This window comes from Panulirus ornatus, chromosome 63, assembly GCF_036320965.1.
Source record: "Panulirus ornatus isolate Po-2019 chromosome 63, ASM3632096v1, whole genome shotgun sequence".
Taxonomy (NCBI): Eukaryota; Metazoa; Arthropoda; class Malacostraca; order Decapoda; family Palinuridae; genus Panulirus; species Panulirus ornatus.
The window spans coordinates 22,513,657-22,540,978 of NC_092286.1; the positions used below are offsets into that span (position 1 = coordinate 22,513,657).

The window sequence follows — 27,322 nt, forward strand, 5'->3', positions numbered from 1 at the left end:
AGAGTGGCAAGAGTAAGTGAGCTTGGGAAGGAGACTTTTGTGAGGAAGTACCAGGAGGAACTGAGTACAGAATGGAAAAAGGTGAGAACAAAGGACGTAAGGGGAGTGGGGGAGGAATGGGATGTATTTAGGGAAGCAGTGATGGCTTGCGCAAAAGATGCTTGTGGCATGAGAAGCGTGGGAGGTGGGCAGATCACAAAGGGTCGTGAGTGGTGGGATGAAGAAGTAAGATTATTAGTGAAAGAGAAGAGAGAGGCATTTGGACGATTTTTGCAGGGATATAATGCAAATGAGTGGGAGATGTATAAAAGAAAGAGGCAGGAGGTCAAGAGAAAGGTGCAAGAGGTGAAAAAGAGGGCAAATGAGAGTTGGAGTGAGAGAGTATCATTAAATTTTATGGAGAATAAAAAGATGTTTTGAAAGGAGGTAAATAAAGTGCGTAAGACAAGGGAACAAATGGAAACTTTAGTGGAGGGGGCTAATGGGGAGGTGATAACAGGTAGTGGTGATGTGAGAAAGAGATGGAGTGAGTATTTCGAAGGTTTGTTGAATGTGTTTGATGATAGAGTGGCAGATATAGGGTGTTTTGGTCGAGGTGGTGTGCAAAGTGATAGGATTAGGGAAAATGATTTGGTAAACAGAGAAGAGGTAGTAAAAACTTTGTGGAAGATGAAAGCTGGCAAGACAGCGGGTTTGGATGGTACTACAGTGGAATTTATAAAAAAAAAAAAAAAAAGGGGGTGACTGTATTGTTGACTGGTTGGTAAAGTTATTTAATGTATGTATGACTCATGGTGAGGTGCCTGAGGATTGGCGGAATGCTTGCATAGTGCCATTGTACAAAGGCAAAGGGGATAAAAGTGAGTGCTCAAATTACAGAGGTATAAGTATGTTGAGTATTCCTGGGAAATTATATGGGAGGGTATTGATTGAGAGAGTGAAGGCATGTACAGAGCATCAGATTGGGGAAGAGCAGTGTGGTTTCAGAAGTGGTAGTGAATGTGTGGATCAGGTGTTTGCTTTGAAGAATGTATGTGAGAAATACTTAGAAAAGCAAATGGATTTGTATGTAGCATTTATGGATCTGGAGAAGGCATATGATAGAGTTGATAGAGATGCTTTGTGGAGGTATTAAGAATATATGGTGTGGGAGGCAAGTTGTTAGAAGCAGTGAAAAGTTTTTATCGAGGATGTAAGGCATGTGTACGTGTAGGAAGAGAGGAAAGTGATTGGTTCTCAGTGAAAGTAGGTTTGCGGCAGGGGTGTGTAATGTCTCCATGGTTGTTTGATTTGTTTATGGATGGGGTTGTTAGGGAGGTGAATGCAAGAGTTTTGGAAAGAGAGGCAAGTATGCAGTCAGTTGTGGATGAAAGAGCTTGGGAAGTGAGTCAGTTGTTGTTCGCTGATGATACAGCGCTGGTGGCTGATTGATGTGAGAAACTGCAGAAGATGGTGACTGAGTTTGTTAAAGTGTGTGAAAGAAGAAAGCTGATAGTAAATGTGAATAAGAGCAAGGTTATTTCAGTAGGGTTGAGGGACAAGTCAACTGGGAGGTAAATTTGAATGGAGAAAAACTGGAGGAAGTGAAGTGTTTTAGATATCTGGGAGTGGATTTGGCAGCGGATGGAACCATGGAAGAGGAAGTGAATCATAGGGTGGGGTAGGGGGCGAAAGTTCTGGGAGCGTTGAAGAATGTGTGGAAGTCGAGAACATTATCTCGGAAAGCAGAAATGGGTATGTCTGAAGGAATAGTGGTTCCAACAATGTTGTATGGTTGCGAGGCATGGGCTATAGATAGTTATGTGAAGGAGGGTGGAAGTGCTGGAAATAAGATGTTTGAGGACAACATGTGGTGTGAGGTGGTTTGATCGAGTAAGTAATGAAAGGGTAAGAGAGATGTGTGGTAATAAAAAGTGTGGTTGAGAGAGCAGAAGAGGGTGTTTTGAAATGGTTTGGTCGCATGGAGAGAATGGGTGAGGAAAGATTGACCAAGAGGATATATGTGTCAGAGGTGGAGGGAACGAGGAGAAGTGGAAGACCAAATTGGAGGTGGAAAGATGGAGTGAAAAAGATTTTGAGTGATCGGCGTCTGAACATGCAGGAGGGTGAAAGGCGTGCAAGGAATAGAGTGAATTGGAACGATGTGGTATACCGGGGTCGACGTGCTGTCAGTGGATTGAACCAGGGCATGTGAAGCGTCTGGGGTAAACCATGGAAAGTTCTGTGGGGCGTGGATGTGGAAAGGGAGGTGTGGTTTCGGTGCATTATTACATGACAGCTAGAGACTGAATGTGAACGAATGTGGCCTTTGTCGTCTTTTCCTAGCGCTACCTCATGCACGTGAGGGGGAAGGGGGATGTTATTTCATGTGTGGCGGGGTGGCGATGGGAATGAAATATGTACATGTGTACATATGTACATATGAAATATGTACATGTGTATATATGTATATGTCTCTGTGTGTATATATATATATGTATATATTGAGATGTGTAGGTATGTATATTTGCGTGTGTGGACGTCTATGTATATACATGTGTATGTGGGTGGGTTGGGCCATTCTTTCTTCTGTTTCCTTGCGCTACCTCGCTAACCATTGAGACAGCAACAAAGCAATATATATATATATATATATATATATATATATATATATATATATATATATATTTTTTTTTTTTTTTTTTTTTTTTTTTTTTCATACTATTCGCCATTTCCCGCGATAGCGAGGTAGCGTTAAGGACAGAGGACTGGGCCTTTGAGGGAATATCCTCACCTGGCCCCCTTCTCTGTTCCTTCTTTTGGAAAAAAAAAAAAAAAAAAAAAAAAAAAAAAACTGACTGAGTTTGGTAAAGTGTGTGAAAGAGAGTTAAGAGTAAATGTGAATAAGAGCAAGGTTATTAGGTACAGTAGGGTTGAGGGTCAAGTCAATTGGGAGGTAAGTTTGAATGGAGAAAAACTGGAGGAAGTAAAGTGTTTTAGATATGTGGGAGTGGATCTGGCAGCGGATGGAACCATGGAAGCGGAAGTGGATCATACGGTGGGGGAGGGGGCGAAAATCCTGGGAGCCTTGAAGAATGTGTGGAAGTCGACAACATTATCTCGGAAAGCAAAAATGGGTATGTTTGGAGGAATAGTGGTTCCAACAATGTTGTATGGTTGCGAGGCGTGGGCTATGGATAGAGTTGTGCGCAGGAGGATGGATGTGCTGGAAATGAGATGTTTGAGGACAATGTGTGGTGTGAGGTGGTTTGATCGAGTAAGTAACGTAAGGGTAAGAGAGATGTGTGGAAATAAAAAGAGCGTGGTTGAGAGAGCAGAAGAGGGTGTTTTGAAATGGTTTGGGCACATGGAGAGAATGAGTGAGGAAAGATTGACCAAGAGGATATATGTGTCGGAGGTGGAGGGAACGAGGAGAAGAGGGAGACCAAATTGGAGGTGGAAAGATGGAGTGAAAAAGATTTTGTGTGTTCGGGGCCTGAACATGCAGGAGGGTGAAAGGAGGGCAAGGAATAGAGTGAATTGGATCGATGTGGTATACCGGGGTTGACGTGCTGTCAGTGGATTGAATCAGGGCATGTGAAGCGTCTGGGGTGAACCATGGAAAGCTGTGTAGGTATGTATATTTGCGTGTGTGGACGTATGTATATACATGTGTATGGGGGTGGGTTGGGCCATTTCTTTCGTCTGTTTCCTTGTGCTACCTCGCAAACGCGGGAGACAGCGACAAATATATATATATATATATATATATATATATATATATATATTCCTATGAGTCCACGGGGAAAATGAAACTCATAGGAATATCTTGATCACGCGCAAAATTGTGATCCTTTCAAATATATATATATATATATATATATATATATATATATATATATATATATATATATATATATTTTCGTACTTTTCGCCATTTCCCGCGATAGCGAGGTAGCGTTAAGAACAGAGGACTGGGCCTTTGAGGGAATATCCTCACCTGGCCCCCTTCTCTGTTCCTTCTTTGGGAATATTGAAAAAAAACCAGAGGGGAGGATTTCCAGCCACCCGCTCCCTCCCCTTTTAGTCGCCTTCTACGACACGCAGGGAATACGTGGGAAGTATTCTTTCTCCCCTATCCCCAGGGATAAAATATATATATATATATATATATATATATATATATATATATATATATATATATATATATATATATATATATATATATATATATATATATATATATATACAAACTCTTATACAAGCACATATACATACATAAACCTATCAGCATATACATACATAGAGATACACAGAAATATACATATTTACACATGCACATTTTCATTCTTGCTTGCCTTTAACCATTTCTGTCGCCACCCCGCCACGCAGGAAATAGTATTGCTTCCCTCTGCTTCAGTGAGGCAGCGCCAGGAAAACAGACCAAAAAAAAGGCCACTTCCGTTTACACTCAGTCTCTAGCTGTCTTGCATAATGCATCGAAACCACAGCTCCCTATCCACATCCAGTCCCCACAGACCTTTTCATGGTTTACCACAAACGCTTCACATGCCCTTGTTCAGTCCATTGACACCACGTCGACCCCGGTATATCACATGGTTCCATTTCTTTGCACGCCTCTCACCCTCCTGCATGTTCTGGCCCCGATCGCTTAGAATCTTTTTCACTCCATCCTTCCACCTCCAATTTCGTCTCCCGCTTCTTGTTCCGTTCACCTCTGACACATATATTCTCTTTGTCAATGCTTCCTCACTTATCATCTCCATTTTTCCAAACCATTTCAAAACACCGTCTTCTGCTCTCTCAAACCACCTACCACATATTGTCCTCAAACATTTCATTTCCGACGCATCCACCCTCCTCCGTACAACCCTATCTGTGGCCCATGCCTCGCAACCATATAACATTTTTGGAAGTATTGTTCCTTCAAACATATCCATTTTTGCTCTCCAGGATAACGTTCTCTTCTTCCACACATTCTTCATCGCTCCCAGAACTTTCACCCCCCCTCCTCACCCTTTGACTCACTTCCATGGTTCCATCCGCTGCTAAGTCCACTCCCAGATATGTAAAGCACTTCACTTCCTCCAGTTTTTTTCCATTCAAACTTACATCCCAATTAACTTGTCCCTCAACCCTCCTGAACCTAACAACCTTGCTGTTATTCACATTTACTCTCAACTTTCTTCTTTCACGCACTTTTCCAAACTCAGTCACCAACCTCTGCAATTTCACTCCCGAATCAGCCATTAGAGCTGTATCATTGGCGAATAATACCTAACTCACTTCCCAGGCCCTCTCATCCCCAACAGACTGCATACTTGCCTCTCTCTCCAAAACTCTTGCATTCACCTCACTAACAACCCCATCAATAAACAATTTAAACAACCATGGGGATATCACACACTACAGCCTTAGACTAACATTCAGTACTTCTAGCAACTTACCTCCCAACCATATATTCTTAAAACCTTCAACAAAGCATCTCTGTCAAACCCTGTCATATGCCATCTCCAGATCCATAAATGCCACATACAAATCCATCTGTTTTTCTAAATAATTCTCACATACATTCTTCAAAGCAAACACCTGATCCACTTATCCTCTACCACTTCTGAAACCACACTGCTCTTCCTAATCTGATGCTCTGTAAATGCCTTCACCCTCTCAGTCAATACCCTCCCATGTAATTTCGTAGGAATACTCAACAAACTTATGCCTTCGTAGTTTAAACACTCACTTTTATCCTCTTTTCCTTTGTACAGTGACTCTTTGCATGCATTCCGCCAATCCTCAGGTACTTCCCCATGATCCATACATACACTGAATATCCTTACCAACCCATCAGCGACACAGTCACCCCCTTTTTTTTTTTTATATAAATTCCACTGCAGTACCATCCAATCACGCCGCCTTGCCGGATTTCATCTACTTTTTTTTCATCTACCTTTTCTCTTTTCATGAAACGACTCTTTCCGACTCTCACTTCGCGTACAACCCCACCCTAAACACCCTACATCTGCTGCTCTGTCATCAAACTCATTTAACGATCTTTCAAAATGCTAACGATATCTCCTCACTCCATCAATAACTGTTCTCACTTCCCCTTTTGCTCCCTTCACCGATGTTCCCATTTGTTCTCTTGTCTTTTGCACTTTATTTACCTCCTTCTAAAACATCTTTTCATCCTCCATGAAGTTTAATGATACTCCTCACCCCAACTCTCATTTGCCCTCTTTTTCAGCCCCTGTACCTTCCCCTTTACCTCCTACCGCTTTTCCAATTACATCTAATCATATACATTCCTTCCTTGTAAATTCCCCATGAATGCCTCATTTATTCCTTTCACTAGCAACTTTGCTTCATCCGACCTCTCACTTCCCTTCTTGATCTGCCAACTTCCCACCTTTTGCATGCCTCATGCATCTCTTGCACATGCCATTACTGCTTCCCTCCCTCACTCCATCAGTAACTGTTCTCACTTCCCCTTTTGCTCCCTTCACCGATGTTCCCATTTGTTCTCTTGTCTTTTGCACTTTATTTACCTCCTTCTAAAACATCTTTTCATCCTCCATGAAGTTTAATGATACTCCTCACCCCAACTCTCATTTGCCCTCTTTTTCAACCCCTGTACCTTCCTCTTTACCTCCTACCGCTTTTCCAAATACATCTAATCATATACATTCCTTCCTTGTAAATACCCCATGAATGCCTCATTTATTCCTTTCACTAGCAACTTTGCTTCATCCGACCTCTCACTTCCCTTCTTGATCTGCCAACTTCCCACCTTTTGCATGCCTCATGCATCTCTTGCACATGCCATTACTGCTTCCCTAAGTATCTCTCATTCCTCACCCACTCCCGTCACTTCATTTGCTCTCACCTTTTTCCATCCTGCACTCAATCTCTCCTGGTATTTCTTCACATAAGTCTCCTTTCCATACTTACTCTCACCACTCTCTTCTCCCTGATATTGTTTCCTTTTTTTTTTTCGAAAACCTCCACAGAGGTTCACCCTCGCCTCCACATGATAGTGATCAGACATCTCACCAGCTGCCCCTCTCAACACATTTACATCCAGTAGTCTCCTTTTACACGCTTGTCAGTTAATATGCAATCTAATAATGCCTTTTGACCATTTCTCCTAATCACATAAGTATACTTTTAAACTAGCTGTTCCCGATCACCATTCTTTTTTTCCGCACACAATTCCACAGGCTCTTCACCAGATCCCTCAACTGCCTCATTACTTACCTTGCATTTGAATTACCCATCACTGATACCGGGCTTGTGCACTAAAACTGCTGACACACTCACTCAACTGCTCCCAAAGCACTTGCCTCTCGTGGTCTTTCTTCTCATGACCAGGTGCATAAGCACCATAATCACCCATCTCTCACCATCCACTTTCAGTTTTACCCACATCAATATAAGTTTTACTTTTTTACACTATTACACTCCCACAACAACTGCTCTAGGAGTGTTGCTACTCCTTCCTTAGCTCTTGTCCTCTCGCTAACCTTTGACCTTACTCTTAAGACATTTCCAAACCATTCTTCCCCTTCATCCTTGAGCTCCGTTTCACTCTGAGCCAGAACATCCAGTTTTCTATTTTTCAAACATTCTACCTTCCTCTCATTTCTTTTGATTTTGGTTACATCCGCGCACATTCAGACACCCCAATATATATATATATATATATATATATATATATATATATATATATATATATATATATATATATATATATATATATATATATATATATATATATATGTATATATATATCTTTCTTTCAAACTATTCGCCATTTCCCGCATTAGCGAGGTAGCGTTAAGAACAGAGGACTGGGCCTTTGAGGGAATACCCTCACCTGGCCCAATTCTCTGTTCCTTCTTTTGGAAAATTGAAAAAAAAAAAAAAAAAAAAAAAAACGAGAGGGGAGGATTTTCAGCCCCCCGCTCCCTCCCCTTTTAGTCGCCTTCTACGACACGCAGGGAATACGTGGGAAGTATTCTTAATCCCCTATCCCCAGGGATAATATATATATATATATATATATATATATATATATATATATATATATATATATATATATATATATATATTATTTTTTTTTTCTTTTTTTTTGCTTTGTCGCTGTCTCCCGCGTTTGCGAGGTAGCGCAAGGAAACAGACGAAAGAAATGGCCCAACCCACCCCCATACACATGTATATACATACGTCCACACACGCAAATATACATACCTACACAGCTTTCCATGGTTTACCCCAGACGCTTCACATGCCCTAATTCAATCCACTGACAGCTCGTCAACCCCGGTATACCACATCGCTCCAATTCACTCTATTCCTTGCCCTCCTTTCACCCTCCTGCATGTTCAGGCCCCGATCACACAAAATCTTTTTCACTCCATCTTTCCACCTCCAATTTGGTCTCCCACTTCTCCTCGTTCCCTCCACCTCCGACACATATATCCTCTTGTTCAATCTTTCCTCACTCATTCTCTCCATGTGACCAAACCATTTCAAAACACCCTCTTCTGCTCTCTCAACCACGCTCTTTTTATTTCCACACATCTCTCTTACCCTTACGTCACTTATTCGATCAAACCACCTCACACCACACATTGTCCTCAAACATCTCATTTCCAGCACATCCATCCTCCTGCGCACAACTCTATCCACAGCCCACGCCTCGCAAGCATACAACATTGTTGGAACCACTATTCCTTCAAACATACCCATTTTTGCTTTCCGAGATAATGTTCTCGACTTCCACACATTCTTCAAGGCTCCCAGATTTTCGCCCCCTCCCCCACCCTATGATCCACTTCCGCTTCCATGGTTCCATCCGCTGCCAGATCCACTCCCAGATATCTAAAACACTTTACTTCCTCCAGTTTTTCTCCATTCAAACCTACCTCCCAATTGACTTGACCCTCAACCCTACTGTACCTAATAACCTTGCTCTTATTCACGTTTACTCTTAACTTTCTTCTTTCACACACTTTACCAAACTCAGTCACCAGCTTCTGCAGTTTCTCACATGAATCAGCCACCAGCGCTGTATCATCAGCGAACAACAACTGACTCACTTCCCAAGCTCTCTCATCCCCAACAGACTTCATACTTGCCCCTCTTTCCAAAACTCTTGCATTCACCTCCCTAACTACCCCATCCATAAACAAATTAAACAACCATGGAGACATCACACACCCCTGCCGCAAACCTACATTCACTGAGAACCAATCACTTTCCTCTCTTCCTACACGTACACATGCCTTACATCCTCGATAAAAACTTTTCACTGCTTCTAACAACTTGCCTCCCACACCATATATTCTTAATACCTTCCACAGAGTATCTCTATCAACTCTATCATATGCCTTCTCCAGATCCATAAATGCTACATACAAATCCATTTGCTTTTCTAAGTATTTCTCACATACATTCTTCAAGGCAAACACCTGATCCACACATCCTCTACCACTTCTGAAACCACACTGCTCTTCCCCAATCTGATGCTCTGTACATGCCTTCACCCTCTCAATCAATACCCTCCCATATAATTTACCAGGAATACTCAACAAACTTATACCTCTGTAATTTGAGCACTCACTCTTGTCCCCTTTGCCTTTGTACAATGGCACTATGCACGCATTCCGCCAATCCTCAGGCACCTCACCATGAGTCATACATACATTAAATAACCTTACCAACCAGTCAATAATACAGTCACCCCCTTTTTTAATAAATTCCACTGCAATACCATCCAAACCTGCTGCCTTGCCGGCTTTCATCTTCCGCAAAGCTTTTACTACCTCTTCTCTGTTTACCAAATCATTTTCCCTTACCCTTTCACTTTGCACACCATCTCCACCAAAACACCCTATATCTGCCACTCTATCATCAAACACATTCAACAAACCTTCAAAATACTCACTCCATCTTCTCACATCACCACTACTTGTTATCACCTCCCCATTTGCGCTCTTCACTGAAGTTCCCATTTGCTCCCTTGTCTTACGCACTTTATTTACCTCCTTCCAGAACATCTTTTTATTCTGGTGAGAGTAAGTGAGCTTGGGAAGGAGACTTGTGTGAGGAAGTACCAGGAGAGACTGAGTACAGAATGGAAAAAGGTGAGAACAATGGAGGTAAGGGGAGTGGGGGAGGAATGGGATGTATTTAGGGAAGCAGTGATGGATTGCGCAAAAGATGCTTGTGGCATGAGAAGAGTGGGAGTTGGGTTGATTAGAAAGGATAGTGAGTGGTGGGATGAAGTAAGATTATTAGTGAAAGAGAAGAGAGAGGCATTTGGACGATTTTTGCAGGGAAAAAATGCAATTGAGTGGGAGATGTATAAAAGAAAGAGACAGGAGGTCAAGAGAAAGGTGCAAGAGGTGAAAAAGAGGGCAAATGAGAGTGGGGGTGAGAGAGTATCAATAAATTTTAGGGAGAATATATATATATATATATATATATATATATATATATATATATATATATATATATATATATATATATATATATATATATATATATATATATCTTTTTCTTTCAAACTATTCGCCATTTCCCGCATTAGCGAGGTAGCGTTAAGAACAGAGAACTGGGCCTTTGAGGGAATATCCTCACCTGGCCCCCTTCTCTGTTCCTTCTTTTGGAAAATTAAAAAAAAAAATAATGAGAGGGGAGGATTTCCAGCCCCCCGCTCCCTCCCCTTTTAGTCGCCTTCTACGACATGTAGGGAATACGTGGGAAGTATACTTTCACCCCTATCCCGATTTTATATTTATCCTCTGATTTTCACCAACCATGTGATAGACCAACTCATGAGTTTTTCTCTGATGAGTATATATATGTGTGTGTGTGTGTGTGTGTGTGTGTGTGTGTGGTGGTTATACTGACCATGGCAATTAGACTGTGTGGGCTCTTCCTGTACTGAATGAAATCTGCTGATTCAGGAGCTAGAAGAGTAGACAATAACAGCAGTAATTCATATCAGTGGAAAAAGTAGAGAATGACAATGAGAAGAGTATTTTGTAATTTTTGAGGATGTGAAAATTAGCAGGAACTGCAACATGGTAATTACAAGGAAGAGCAGGGTGAGAGAAGAAGAGGCACTGCAGTATATGCTAATACTTCTGTTTTGAAGAGAAACAATTAATCAAGTTCAGGGAGTTCATGGAAATAGGATTATGTTCTAAATGAAAAGTACAATTGCAAACCATTATTTACAAAGGAAAACCATCACTGTTGTCGTAATTACCCTTAATATCTGGTTAATTAAATAGAAGTCTTACATTCCATACTTTAATTTACAAGATTTGAACTGTACCAGCTTAGTCTATGACTATATATAAGACACATCAAATATAACTAATTCTTACCTATAAAAAGACCATTACTCGATACACACATAAAGATAAAATTTTCACACACAGGACTTATATATATATATATATATATATATATATATATATATATATATATATATATATATATATATATATATATTTTTTTTTTTTTTTGCTTTGTCGCTGTCTCCCGCGTTTGCGAGGTAGCGCAAGGAAACAGACGAAAGAAATGGCCCAACCCACCCCCATACACATGTATATACATACGTCCACTCACGCAAATATACATACCTACACAGCTTTCCATGGTTTACCCCAGACGCTTCACATGCCTTGATTCAATCCACTGACCACGTCAACCCCGGTATACCACATCGCTCCAATTCACTCTATTCCTTGCCCTCCTTTCACCCTCCTGCATGTTCAGGCCCCGATCACACAAAATCTTTTTCACTCCATCTTTCCACCTCCAATTTGGTCTCCCTCTTCTCCTCGTTCCCTCCACCTCCGACACATATATCCTCTTGGTCAATCTTTCCTCACTCATTCTCTCCATGTGCCCAAACCATTTCAAAACACCCGCTTCTGCTCTCTCAACCACGCTCTTTTTATTTCCACACATCTCTCTTACCCTTACGTTACTTACTCGATCAAACCACCTCACACCACACATTGTCCTCAAACATCTCATTTCCAGCACATCCATCCTCCTGCGCGCAACTCTATCCATAGTCCACGCCTCGCAACCACACAACATTGTTGGAACCACTATTCCTTCAAACATACCCATTTTTGCTTTCCGAGATAATGTTCTCGACTTCCACACATTCTTCAAGGCTCCCAGAATTTTAGCCCCCTCCCCCACCCTATGATCCACTTCCGCTTCCATGTTTCCATCCGCTGCCAGATCCACTCCCAGATATCTAAAACACTTCACTTCCTCCAGTTTTTCTCCATTCAAACTCACCTCCCAATTGACTTGACCCTCAACCCTACTGTACCTAATAACCTTGCTCTTATTCACATTTACTCTTAACTTTCTTCTTTCACACACTTTACCAAACTCAGTCACCAGCTTCTGCAGTTTCTCACATGAATCAGCCACCAGCGCTGTATCATCAGCGAACAACAACTGACTCACTTCCCAAGCTCTCTCATCCCCAACAGACTTCATACTTGCCCCTCTTTCCAAAACTCTTGCATTCACCTCCCTAACTACCCCATCCATAAACAAATTAAACAACCATGGAGACATCACACACCCCTGCCGCGAACCTACATTCACTGAGAACCAATCACTTTCCTCTCTTCCTACACGTACACATGCCTTACATCCTCGATAAAAACTTTTCACTGCTTCTAACAACTTGCCTCCCACACCATATATTCTTAATACCTTCCACAGAGCATCTCTATCAACTCTATCATATGCCTTCTCCAGATCCATAAATGCTACATACAAATCCATTTGCTTTTCTAAGTATTTCTCACATACATTCTTCAAAGCAAACACCTGATCCACACATCCTCTACCACTTCTGAAACCACACTGCTCTTCCCCAATCTGATGCTCTGTACATGCCTTCACCCTCTCAATCAATACCCTCCCATACAATTTGCCAGGAATACTCAACAAACTTATACCTCTGTAATTTGAGCATATATATATATATATATATATATATATATATATATATATATATATATATATATATATATATATATATATATATATATATATTCATTTTATATTTATTTATTTTGCTTTGTCGCTGTCTCCCACGTTAGCGAGGTAGCGCAAGGAAACAGACGAAAGAATGGCCCAACCCACCCACATACACATGTATATACATACACGTCCACACATGCAAATATACATACCTATACATCTCAATGTATACATATATATATATACACACACACATATACATATATGCACATGTACATAATTCATACTGTCTGCCTTTATTTATTCCCATCGCCACCTCGCCACATATGGAATAACAACACCCTCCCCCTCATGTGTGCGAGGTAGCGCTAGGAAAAGACAACAAAGGCCCCATTCGTTCACACTCAGTCTCTAGCTGTCATGTAATAATGCACCGAAACCACAGCTCCCTTTCCACATCCAGGCCCCACAGAACTTTCCATAGTTTACCCCAGACGCTTCACATGCCCTGGTTCAATCCATTGACAGCACGTAGCATGTAGGTCTACTAAACCTACATTTTTTGACAACCTTTTCTGTCATATAATGAGGTGAACTTGTTCCTCTTTTTTCAGGATACTTGTAGGTGCGCCCAAAGACCACAACCTACAGCCTGGGACAAACAGGTCCGGCGCGTTGTGGAAATGTCCGCTGACAACCAACATCACCGACTGTCAGCAGGTTTATACGGACGGTTTCAAGAGTGAGTAACTTGGCCTGCCTGCCATCCCTCACCGCTACCCGACTCAGGCGCTCTTCACTGTCATATCTTTAATTCACACTGACACTGGTATATGAAAGACTTGTACAATATATGGTTAAACATAGTTATTTTTTTTTACGTTGTTATGTAAACCAGTAAAGATGATAGGCTGACAATTTCTTCTAGATTGCTGATGTGTAATTTAGGGAACTTGATATACTTACAGACTTATGTATTTATTCTTGATATTGAAGAATTTATAAATACTGATCCCATGAATATACATAATTGTTGACATTTGCCGCTTTACCAGACGAGACGAAGCCTGACTTTCCAGTCTGATTATCTGATGACCAACGTCGCATCATCTGGCTGGCTCTCACCATTATCAGATTATCATGCATCATCATCAGCAGTTTCACTACATTGACTTATAAAGATTTATAATCTGACAATGTTTAATGGAGTTTCCATGAGTTATGTCCAACACAGTATCTTAAGTAGTTCAGACTCAATACTCCACGAGCTATGTGCAGTACAGTACCTTAAGTAGTTAAGTAGTTCAGACTCAAAGCTTAGTCAAGAATTATAATTGCTGGAGGGTATAATTTTTGTGTATAAGTTGCATTGTCTTGCATTCAGCACAGTTTCGATGCATCATCCATATGTAGATTTGTCGTGAATTATGACAGTGTCCACTAAATATATCCTGTAGATGTTGAGAATAAAGATAGAAAATGAATCCTTGTCACAGTGTTTCAGCTAGATTTCAGTACTTCCACACTTAAAACCTCGGTATAGCTCAGTTTAACTCCCCATTGAAAGTTGCTACGTATATCTTTAGCGATTTTTTTTTTACTCCATTACGATGATGTTAATTCCTACGGAACATTATGTTACAGTTGACATCAGTAAAGGTACAGTAATATATCGGAAATATATGGGGTTTATTAAAGTAAAAGTAGGGTATAAACGTCTAAAAAAAAAAAAAAAACACCAGAAACTATGCAAACCTCATTAAACTCCCAAGAAGTCAAGATTTATCATAATTTCTCAATATTCTTGTAAAATATACCAATCGTACTCATGAAAATTCACTGCGAAAGTCCTGCGGGATGTAAGCAAACAAACAGCGAAATCTAGAGAAGAGGAATGCTTGTATTATTTATCAGTTCCACATTTTCCCTGATATATATAACGGTTATCAATTATTTGATATCGTTGAATGAGATGTGATGCCCCACGTCATACTTTACAGGTATTTCTGTCATCACAATGAATTATACAAACTACCCAAAACATAACGGAGCGTACCATTTTTTATGACTTTTGCAATGAGGGATGTTAGGGAGGGTAAGAAGTTAGAGTAATAGTTTAGTTACACGGTTAGCAGTAATGATTTCAGTAATGTAATGCAAGCCTTGACAAGGTCTTGCTACTGATGGTCACCATAACCTCAATGGGTTAGGGTGACACCTACTCTCATGCACAACTTAGCTTTAACTGGTTTATTTTGCGACAAAAGAAAAAAATCATCCACGATAATGTCATCGTATCCACCTTAAGATTAATAAGGTATACTCACGTTAATCGTTACTAATCTTAAAGGAAACTCATATATGTTTCTTGAAGGCACACACACACACACGAATGTGATCCCTATGAGTCCACGGGGAAAATGAATGATGATGTGATTATTACACGAAAGTGCACTTAGGAAATTTTCGTGTTTCATTTACCCCGTGGACTCATAGGAATACCTTGATCACGCGCAAAATTGTGATCCTTTCCAACACATATGTGAGCGTGTGTGGATATGATTTACGCTAGTCAGTGGTTCATATATATATATATATATATATATATATATATATATATATATATATATATATATATATATATATATATATATGTAGGTTTGCGGCAGGGGTGTGTGATGTCTCCATGGTTGTTTAATTTGTTTATGGATGGGGTTGTTAGGGAGGTGAATGCAAGAGTTTTGGAAAGAGGGGCAAGTATGAAGTCTGTTGGGGATGAGAGAGCTTGGGAAGTGAGTCAGTTGTTGTTCGCTGATGATACAGCGCTGGTGGCTGATTCATGTGAGAAACTGCAGAAGCTGGTGACTGAGTTTGGTAAAGTGTGTAAAAGAAGAAAGTTAAGAGTAAATGTGAATAAGAGCAAGGTTATTAGGTACAGTAGGGTTGAGGGTCAATTCAATTGGGAGGTGAGTTTGAATGGAGAAAAACTGGAGGAAGTGAAGTGTTTTAGATATCTGGGATTGGATCTGGCAGCGGATGGAACCATGGAAGCGGAAGTGGATCATAGGGTGGGGGAGGGGGCGAAAATTCTGGGAGCCTTGAAGAATGTGTGGAAGTCGAGAACATTATCTCGGAGGGCAAAAATGGGTATGTTTGAAGGAATAGTGGTTCCAACAATGTTGTATGGTTGCGAGGCGTGGACTATGGATAGAGTTGTGCGCAGGAGGATGGATGTGCTGGAAATGAGATGTTTGAGGACAATGTGTGGTGTGAGGTGGTTTGATCGAGTAAGTAACGTAAGGGTAAGAGAGATGTGTGGAAATAAAAAGAGCGTGGTTGAGAGAGCAGAAGAGGGTGTTTTGAAATGGTTTGGTCACATGGAGAGAATGAGTGAGGAAAGATTGACCAAGAGGATATATGTGTCGGAGGTGGAGGGAACGAGGAGAAGAGGGAGACCAAATTGGAGGTGGAAAGATGGAGTGAAAAAGATTTTGTGTGATCGGGGCCTGAACATGCAGGAGGGTGAAAGGAGGGCAAAGAATAGAGTGAATTGGAGCGATGTGGTATACCGGGGTTGATGTGCTGTCAGTGGATTGAATCAAGGCATGTGTATGGGGGTGGGTTGGGCCATTTCTTTCGTCTGTTTCCTTGCGCTACCTCGCAAACGCGGGAGACAGCGACAAAAGAAAAAAATATATATATATATATATATATATGTGCTGAAAAAGGACTGATGATTGGGAATACCTGGTTTAAAAAGCGAGATATACATAAGTGTACTTATGTAAGTAGGAGAGATGGCCAGAGAGCGTTATTGGATTACGTGTTAATTGACAGGCGCCCGAAAGAGAGACTTTTGGATGTTAATGTGCTGAGAGGTGCAACTGGAGGGATGTCTGATCATTATCTTGTGGAGGCTAAGGTGAAGATTTGTATGGGTTTTCAGAAAAGAAGAGTGAATGTTGGGGTGAAGAAGGTGGTGAGAGTAAGTGAGCTTGGGAAGGAGACTTGTGTGAGGAAGTACCAGGAGAGACTGAGTACAGAATGGAAAAAGGTGAGAACAATGGAAGTAAGGGGAGTGGGGGAGGAATGGGATGTATTTAGGGAATCAGTGATGGATTGCGCAAAAGATGCTTGTGGTATGAGAAGAGTGGGAGGTGGGTTGATTAGAAAGGGTAGTGAGTGGTGGGATGAAGAAGTAAGAGTATTAGTGAAAGAGAAGAGAGAGGCTTTTGGACGATTTTTGCAGGGAAAAAATGCAATTGAGTGGGAGACGTATAAAAGAAAGAGACAGGAGGTCAAGAGAAAGGTGCAAGAGGTGAAAAAAAGGGCGAATGAGAGTTGGGGTGAGAGAGTATCATTAAATTTTAGGGAGAATGAAAAGATGTTCTGGAAGGAGGTAAATAAAGTGCGTAAGACAAGGGAGCAAATGGGAACTTCAGTGAAGGGCGCAAATGGGGAGGTGATAACAAGTAGTGGTGATGTGAGAAGGAGATGGAGTGAGTATTTTGAAGGTTTGTTGAATGTGTTTGATGATAGAGTGGCAGATATAGGGTGTTTTGGTGGAGGTGGTGTGCAAAGTGAAAGGGTTAGGGAAAATGATTTGGTAAACAGAGAAGAGGTAGTAAAAGCTTTGCGGAAGATGAAAGCCGGCAAGGCAGCAGGTTTGGATGGTATTGCAGTGGAATTTATTAAAAAAGGGGGTGACTGTATTGTTGACTGGTTGGTAAGGTTATTTAATGTATGTATGACTCATGGTGAGGTGCCTGAGGATTGGCGGAATGCGTGCATAGTGCCATTGTACAAAGGCAAAGGGGATAAGAGTGAGTGCTCAAATTACAGAGGTATAAGTTTGTTGAGTATTCCTGGCAAATTGTATGGGAGGGTATTGATTGAGAGGGTGAAGGCAAGTACAGAGCATCAGATTGGGGAAGAGCAGTGTGGTTTCAGAAGTGGTAGAGGATGTGTGGATCAGGTGTTTGCTTTGAAGAATGTATGTGAGAAATACTTAGAAAAGCAAATGGATTTGTATGTAGCATTTATGGATCTGGAGAAGGCATATGATAGAGTTGATAGAGATGCTCTGTGGAAGGTATTAAGAATATATGGTGTGGGAGGCAAGTTGTTAGAAGCAGTGAAAAGTTTTTATCGAGGATGTAAGGCATGTGTACGTGTAGGAAGAGAGGAAAGTGATTGGTTCTCAGTGAATGTAGGTTTGCGGCAGGGGTGTGTGATGTCTCCATGGTTGTTTAATTTGTTTATGGATGGGGTTGTTAGGGAGGTGAATGCAAGAGTTTTGGAAAGAGGGGCAAGTATGAAGTCTGTTGGGGATGAGAGAGCTTGGGAAGTGAGTCAGTTGTTGTTCGCTGATGATACAGCGCTGGTGGCTGATTCATGTGAGAAACTGCAGAAGCTGGTGACTGAGTTTGGTAAAGTGTGTGAAAGAAGAAAGTTAAGAGTAAATGTGAATAAGAGCAAGGTTATTAGGTACAGTAGGGTTGAGGGTCAAGTCAATTGGGAGGTGAGTTTGAATGGAGAAAAACTGGAGGAAGTGAAGTGTTTTAGATATCTGGGAGTGGATCTGGCAGCGGATGGAACCATGGAAGCGGAAGTGGATCATAGGGTGGGGGAGGGGGCGAAAATTCTGGGAGCCTTGAAGAATGTGTGGAAGTCGAGAACATTATCTCGGAGAGCAAAAATGGGTATGTTTGAAGGAATAGTGGTTCCAACAATGTTGTATGGTTGCGAGGCGTGGACTATGGATAGAGTTGTGCGCAGGAGGATGGATGTGCTGGAAATGAGATGTTTGAGGACAATGTGTGGTGTGAGGTGGTTTGATCGAGTAAGTAACGTAAGGGTAAGAGAGATGTGTGGAAATAAAAAGAGCGTGGTTGAGAGAGCAGAAGAGGGTGTTTTGAAATGGTTTGGTCACATGGAGAGAATGAGTGAGGAAAGAGTGACCAAGAGGATATATGTGTCGGATGTGGAGGGAACGAGGAGAAGAGGGAGACCAAATTGGAGGTGGAAAGATGGAGTGAAAAAGATTTTGTGCGATCGGGGCCTGAACATGCAGGAGGGTGAAAGGAGGGCAAGGAATAGAGTGAATTGGAGCGATGTGGTATACCGGGGTTGACGTGCTGTCAGTGGATTGAATCAAGGCATGTGAAGCGTCTGGGGTAAACCATGGAAAGCTGTGTAGGTATGTATATTTGCATGTGTGGACGTATGTATATACATGTGTATGGGGGTGGGTTGGGCCATTTCTTTCGTCATATGAGGGATGTTATGTAGGCTAAGAAATTAAAGTAATAGTTTAGTCGTATTTTAACTTTCTAAAAGGGGAAACAGGAGTCACACAGAGAGTGCTCATCCTCCTCTAAGGCTCAGATTGGGGTGTCTAAATGTGTGTCTGGATGTAACCAAGATGAGAAAAAAAAGGAGAGATAGGTTGTATGTTTGAGGAAAGGAACCTGGATGTTTTGGCTCTGAGTGAAACGAAGCTCACTGGTAAAGGGGAAAAGTGGTTTGGGAATGTCATGGGATTAAAGTCGGGTTAGTGAGAGGACGAGAACAAGGAAAGGAGTAGCACTACTCCTGAGACAGGAGTGGTGGGAGTATGTGATAGAGTGTAAGAAAGTAAACTCTAGATTGATATGGGTAAAACTGGAAGTGGATGGAGAAAGATGGGTGATTATTGGTGTATATGCACCTGGGCATGAGAAGAAAGATCATGAGAGGCAAGTGTTTTGGGAGCAGCTGAGTGAGTGTGTTAGTAGTTTTCATGCACGAGACTGGGTTTTAGTGACGGGTGAGATGAATGCAAAGGTGAGTAATGTGGCAGTTGAGGGAATAATTGGTGTACATGGGGTATTTAGTGTTGTAAATGGTTGCGAGGCGTGGGCTATGGATAGGGTTGTGCGCAGGAGGATGGATGTGCTGGAAATGAGATGTTTGAGGACAATGTGTGGTGTGAGGTGGTTTGATCGAGTGAGTAACGTAGGGGTAAGAGAGATGTGTGGAAATAAAAAGAGCGTGGTTGAGAGAGCAGAAGAGGGTGTTTTGAAGTGGTTTGGGCACATGGAGAGGATGAGTGAGGAAAGATTGACCAAGGGGATGTATGTGTTGGGGGTGGGGGGAACGAGGAGAAGAGGGAGACCAAATTGGAGGTGGAAGGATGGAGTGAGGGGGATTTTGTATGATCGGGGCCTGAACATGTGGGAGGGTGAGAGGAGGGCAGGGAGTAGAGTGAATTGGAGCGATGTGGTGTACCGGGGTTGACGTGCTGTCGGTGGATTGAATCGGGGCATGTGAGGCGTCTGGGGTAAGCCATGGAAAGCTGTGTAGGTATGTATATTTGCGTGTGTGGACGTATGTATATACATGTGTATGGGGGTGGGTTGGGCCATTTCTTTCATCTGTTTCCTTGCGCTACCTCGCAAACGCGGGAGACAGCGACAAAGTATAATAAAAATAGAAAAAAAAAAAATGGAAATGGTGAAGAGCTTGTAGATTTAGTAGTATACGTACTTAAGTAAGAGAGATGGCCAGAGAGCGGTATTGGATTACATGTTAATTGATAGGCACGCGAAAGAGAGACTTTTGGATGTTAATGTGCTGAGAGGTGCAACTGGAGGGATGTCTGATCATTATCTTGTGGAGGCGAAAGTGAAGATTTGTAGAGGTTTTCAGAAAAGAAGAGAGAATGTTGGGGTGAAGAGAGTGGTGAGAGTGAGCTTGGGAAGGAGACTTGTGTGAGGAAGTACAAGGAGAGACTGAGTACAGAATGGAAAAAGGTGAGAACAAAGGACGTAAGGAGAGTGGGGGAGGAATGGGATGTATTTAGGGAAGTAGTAATGGCTTGTGCAAAAGATGCTTGTAGCATGAGAAGCGAGGTAGTAAAAGCTTTGCGGAAGATGAAAACCAGCATGGCAGCGATTTTGGATGGTATTGCAGTGGAATTTATTAAAAGGGGGGTGACTGTATTGTTGACTGGTTGGTAAGATTATTTAATGTATGTATGGCTCATGGTGAGGTGCCTGAGGATTGGTGGAATGCTTGCATAGTTCCATTGTACAAAGGCAAAGGGGATAAAAGTGAGTGCACAAATTACAGTTTATAAGTTTGTTGAGTATTCTTGGGAAATTATAAGGAAGGGTATTGATTGAGAGGGTGAAGACATGTACAGAGCATCAGATTGGGGAAGAGCAGTGTGGTTTCAGAAGTGGTGCTTCAGAGGTGTTTGCGTTGAAGAATGTATGTGAGAAATACTTAGAAAAGCAAATGGATTTGTATGTAGCATTTATGGATCTGGAGAAGGCATATGATAGAGATGATAGAGATGCTCTGTGGAAGGTATTAAGAATATATGGTGTGGGAGGCAAGTTCTTAGAAGCAGTGAAAAGTTTTTATCGAGGATGTAAGAGGAAAGCGATTGGTTCTCAGTGAATGTTGGTTTGCGGCATGGGTGCGTGATGTCTCCCTGGTTAATTTGTTTATGGATGGGGTTGTTAGGGAGGTGAATGCAAGAGTTTTGGAAAGAGGGGCAAGTATGTTGTGGATGAGAGAGCTTGGGAAATGAGTCAGTTGTTGTTCGCTGATGATACAGCGCTGATGGCTGATTCGGGTGAGAAACTGTGGAAGCTGATGACTGAGTTTGGTAAAGTGTGTGAAAGAAGAAAGTTAAGAGTAAATGTGAATAAGAGCGAGGTTATTAGGTACAGTAGGGTTGAGGGTCAAGTCATTTGGGAGGTAAGTTTGAATGGAGAAAAACTGGAGGAAGTAAATTGTTTTAGATATCTGGGAGTGGATCTGGCAGTGGATGGAACCATGGAAGCAGAAGTGAATCACAGGGTGGGGGAGGGGGCGAAAATCCTGGGAGCCTTGAAGAATGTGTGGAAGTCAAGAACATTATCTCGGAAAGCAAAAATGAGTATGTTTGAAGGAATAGTGGTTCCAACAATGTTGTATGGTTGCGAGGCGTGGGCTATGGATAGAATTGTGCGCAGGAGGGTGGATGTGCTGGAAATGAGATGTTTGAGGACAATGTGTGGTGTGAGGTGGTTTGATCGAGTAAGTAATGTAAGGGTAAGAGAGATGTGTGGAAATAAAAAGAGCATGGTTGAGAGAGCAGAAGAGGGTGTTTTATAATGGTTTGGGCACATGGAGAGAATGAGTGAGGAAAGATTGACCTAGAGGATATATGTGTCGGAGGTGGAGGGAACGAGGAGAAGTGGGAGACCAAATTGGAGGTGGAAAGATGGAGTGAAAAAAATTTTGAGTGATCGGGGCCTGAACATGCAGGAGGGTGAAAGGCGGGCAAGGAATAGAGTGAATTGGATCGATGTGGTATACAGGGGTTGACGTGCTGTCAGTGGATTGAATCAGGGCATGTGAAGCGTCTGGGGTAAACCATGGAAAGTTCTGTGGGGCCTGGATGTGGAAAGGGAGCTGTGGTTTCGGGCATTATTGTATGGCAGCTAGAGACTGAGTGTGAACGAATGGGGCCTTTGTTGTCTTTTCCTAGCGCTACCTCGCACACATGAAGGGGGAGGGGGATGGTATTCCATGTGTGGCGAGGTGGCGATGGGAATGAATAAAGGCAGACAGTGTGAATTGTGTGCATGTGTATGTATGTATGTGTCTGTGTGTGTATATATATGTGTACATTGAGATGTATAGGTATGTATATTTGCGTGTGTGGACGTGTATGTATATACATGTGTATGGGGGTGTGTTGGGCCATTTCTTTCGTCTGTTTCCTTGTGCTACCTCGCAAACGCGGGAGACAGCGACAAAGCAAAATATATATATATATATATATATATATATATATATATATATATGTGTGTGTGTGTGTGTGTGTGTGTGTGTATACGTTGAGATGTATAGGTATATATATGTGCGTGTGTGGACATGTATGTATATACATGTGTATGTGGGTGGGTTGGGCCATTCTTTCGTCTGTTTCCTTGCGCTACCTCGCTAACATGGGAGACAGCAACAAAGTATAATAAAAAGTAATAATATATATATATATATACAAATGGATTTGTATGTAGCATTTATGGATCTGGAGAAGGCATATGATAGAGTTGATAGAGATGCTCTGTGGAAGACGTTAAGAATATATGGTGTGGGAGGCAAGTTGTTAGAAGCAGTGAAAAGTTTTTATCGAGGATGTAAGGCATGTGTACGTGTAGGAAGAGAGGAAAGTGATTGGTTCTCAGTGAATGTAGGTTTGCGGCAGGGGTGTGTGATGTCTCCATGGTTGTTTAATTTGTTTATGGATGGGGTTGTTGGGGAGGTAAATGCAAGAGTCTTGGAAAGAGGGGCAAGTATGAAGTCTGTTGGGGATGAGAGAGCTTGGGAAGTGAGTCAGTTGTTGTTCGCTGATGATACAGCGCTGGTGGCAGATTCATGTGAGAAACTGCAGAAGCTGGTGACGGAGTTTGGTAAAGTGTGTGGAAGAAGAAAGTTAAGAGTAAATGTGAATAAGAGCAAGGTTATTAGGTACAGTAGGGTTGAGGGTCAAGTCAATTGGGTGGTGAGTTTGAATGGTGAAAAACTGGAGGAAGTGAAGTGTTTTAGATATCTGGGAGTGGATCTGTCAGCGGATGGAACCATGGAAGCGGAAGTGGATCATAGGGTGGGGGAGGGGGCGAAAATTTTGGGAGCCTTGAAAAATGTGTGGAAGTCGAGAACATTATCTCGGAAAGCAAAAATGGGTATGTTTGAAGGAATAGTAGTTCCAACAATGTTGTATGGTTGCGAGGCGTGGGCTATGGATAGAGTTGTGCGCAGGAGGATGGATGTGCTGGAAATGAGATGTTTGAGGACAATGTGTGGTGTGAGGTGGTTTGATCGAGTAAGTAACGTAAGGGTAAGAGAGATGTGTGGAAATAAAAAGAGCGTGGTTGAGAGAGCAGAAGAGGGTGTTTTGAAATGGTTTGGGCACATGGAGAGAATGAGTGAGGAAAGATTGACCAAGAGGATATATGTGTCGGAGGTGGAGGGAACGAGGAGAAGAGGGAGACCAAATTGGAGGTGGAAAGATGGAGTGAAAAGGATTTTGTGTGATCGGGGCCTGAACATGCAGGAGGGTGAAAGGAGGGCAAGGAATAGAGTGAATTGGAGCGATGTGGTATACAGGGGTTGACTTGCTGTCAGTGGATTGAATCAAGGCATGTGAAGCGTCCGGGGTAAACCATGGAAAGCTGTGTAGGTATGTATATTTCCGTGTGTGGACGTGTGTATGTACATGTGTATGGGGGGGGGTTGGGCCATTTCTTTCGTCTGTTTCCTTGCGCTACCTCGCAAACGCGGGAGACAGCGACAAAGTATAAAAAAAAAAAAATATATATATATATATATATATATATATATATATATATATATATATATATATATATATATATATAAGGCATGTACAGAGCATCAGATTGGGGAAGAGCAGTGTGGTTTCAGAAGTGGTAGAGGATGTGTGGATCAGGTGTTTGCTTTGAAGAATGTATGTGAGAAATACTTAGAAAAGCAAATGGACTTGTATGTAGCAAACGCGGGAGACAGTGACAAAGCAAAAAAGAAATATATATATATATATATATATATATATATATATATATATATTTTATAAGTAAAAATTGGCATGGCTGTATCATTTGGGGTACTCATCACTTTAAAGTTCACATATTCCTGCCACTGGAAGTAGCACAGCCTTTATAAGGAGCCTGTACATACGCACACACCAACACACACATGACTTACTGAGCTCCGCTTGCAAGACATTACAATGTGAAGGAAAGTCGCCTGTGGCGAGGCTGTATCATTGGGAGTACAGTCTCATCGAAGAACTTTTCACTCTTAAGGAAGCTAAATTTCCTTGCTAATGGAAGTATAGCAGCTCTGGGCTGCATGTGCGTTTTGAAAAATTGGTTGATAATTGCAGGGAAGTAGTGCAGATGACTGGGAGATGTATAAAAGAATGCGGCAGAAGGTCAAGAGAAAGGTGCAAGAGGCGAGAAAGAGGGCAAATGAGAGTTGGGGTGAGAGTATCATTAAATTTTAGGGAGAATAAAATGATGTTCTGGAAGGAGGTAAATAAAATGCGTAAGAGACAAGAGAACAAATAGGAACATCGGTGAAGGGGGCAAATGGGGAGATAATAACATGTAGTGATGAAGTGAGAAGGAGATAGAGAGTGAATATTTTGAGGGTTTGTTGAATGTGTTTGATGATAGAGTGGCAGATATAGGGTGCTTTGGTCGGGCTGGTATGCGAAGTGAGAGGGTCAAGGAGAATTGTTGGTAAACAGAGTAGAGATAGTGAAAGCTTTGTGGAAGATCAAAGCCTGCAAGGCAGCGGGTTTGGATGGTATTGCAGTGGAATTTATATAAAAAGGGGGTGACTGTGTAGTGATTGGTTGGTAAGGTTATTCAGTGTACGTATGGATCATAGTGAAGTGCCTGAGGATTGGCGGAATGCATGCATGGTGCATTGTACAAAGGGAAAGGTGATATAGTTGAGTGTTCAAATTACAGAGGCTTAAGTTTGTTGATTATTCCTAGGAAATTATATGGGAGGGTATTAATTGAGAGGGTAAAGGCATTTACAGAGCATCAGATTGGGGAAGAGTGGTGTGGTTTCAGAAGTGGTAGAGGATGTTTAGTTTAGGTGTTTGCTTTGAAGAATATATTTGAGAAGTTCTTAGAAAAACATGGATTTGTATGTAGCATTTATGGATCTGGAGAAAGCATATGATAGGGTAGATAGAGATGCTTGGTGGAAGGTTTTAAGAGTATATGGTGTGGGAGATAAGTTGATAGAATCAGTGAAAAGTTTTTACCAAGGATGTAAGGCATGTGTACGAGTAGGAAGAGAGGAAAATGATTGGTTCCCAGTGAATGTCGGTTTGCAGCAGGGATGCGTGATGTTTCTATGGTTGTTTAATTTTCTTATGGATGGGGTGGCTAGGGAGGTGAATGCCAGAGTTTTGTAGAGAGGGGCAGGTATGCAGTTTGTAGTGTATGAGAGGGCTTGGGAAATGAGTCAGTTGTTGTTCGCTGATGATACGGCGCTGGTGGTTGATTTGGGTGGGAAACTACAGAAGTTGGTGGATGAGTTTGGTAAAGTCCTTGAAAAAGAAAGTTGAGAGTAAATGTGAATAAGAGCAAGGTTATTAGGTTCAGTAGGGTTGAGGGACAAGTTAATTGGGAGGTAAGTTTGAATGGAGAAAAACTGGAGAAGAAGTGTTTTAGATATCTGGGAGTGGACTTAGCAGTGGATGGAACGATGGAATTGGAAGTGAGTCACAGGATGGGGGAGGGTGCAAAGTTTCTGGAAGCATTGAAGAATGTTTGAAAGGCGAAAACGTTATCTCGGAGCAAAAATGGGTATGTTTGAAGGAATAGTGGTTCCAACAATGTTATATGGTTGCGAGGCATGTGCTATAGATCAGGTTGTACGGAGGAGGATGGATGTATTGGAAATGAAATGTTTGAGGACAATATGTGGTGTAAGGTGGTTTGATCGAGTAAGTAATGAAAGGGTAAGAGAGATGTGTGGTTTTAAAAAGAATGTGGTTAAGAGTGCAGAAGAGGGTGTGCTTAGATGGTTTGTACACATGGAGAGAATGAGTGAGGAAAGATTGACAGAGAGGATATATGTGTCAAAGATAGAGGGAAGAAGGAGAAGTGGGAGACCAAATTGGAGGTGGAAGGGTGGAGTGAAAAAGATTCTGAGTAATTGTGGCCTGAACAGACAGGAGAGTGAAAGGAGTGCAAGGAATAGAGTGAATTGGAACGATGTGGTATACCATTGTCGACATGCTGTCACTGGATTGAACCAGGGCATGTGAAGCATCTTGGGTAAACCATGGAAAGTTTTGTGGGTGCTATTGTTAGTTACCTGACCTTGCAAAATATGATGCATTTACTGGGAATTGCTGTGTGAAGTTATCACGCACCCCTTTCCCTTTGACATTTAGGGCACCCTGACAGTTTCATGGGTCCATCAGTGTATATCATGACCTGCATGCTGCTGTAAAAAAAATGCCAGATTTGTCTGCGACAGGCTGCTGCAGTATGAGGTGCTGTTGTTGGCCATGACAGGCCGGCACCTACAGCTCCTCCATATGTTAAGTTTTCCGTCCACATACACGTGACTTGTACTGCACTCCGACCCACTCGCCTCACGACCGTTTGTTTTTCTTTTGGCTTCTATATTAGTACTTCTCATGGTTATTGCACAGTTCTCAAGGCTTGGTACCTTAACTTTCTACATTCACTTTTTTACC

The 27,322-nt window shown here is 41.8% G+C and overlaps 1 protein-coding gene across 2 annotated transcripts in view; it reads left to right on the forward strand.

Moving 5' to 3' along the window:
* Positions 1 to 27,322, forward strand: part of LOC139745831 (integrin alpha-PS1-like) — a 734,318-nt gene that overhangs the window by 511,368 nt on the left and 195,628 nt on the right. For both annotated transcript variants that reach the window (XM_071656425.1, XM_071656426.1), the window contains exon 2: positions 13,647 to 13,774. In XM_071656425.1, coding sequence (XP_071512526.1) covers positions 13,647 to 13,774 — 128 coding nt within the window. The remainder of the gene's footprint in view (positions 1 to 13,646; positions 13,775 to 27,322) is intronic.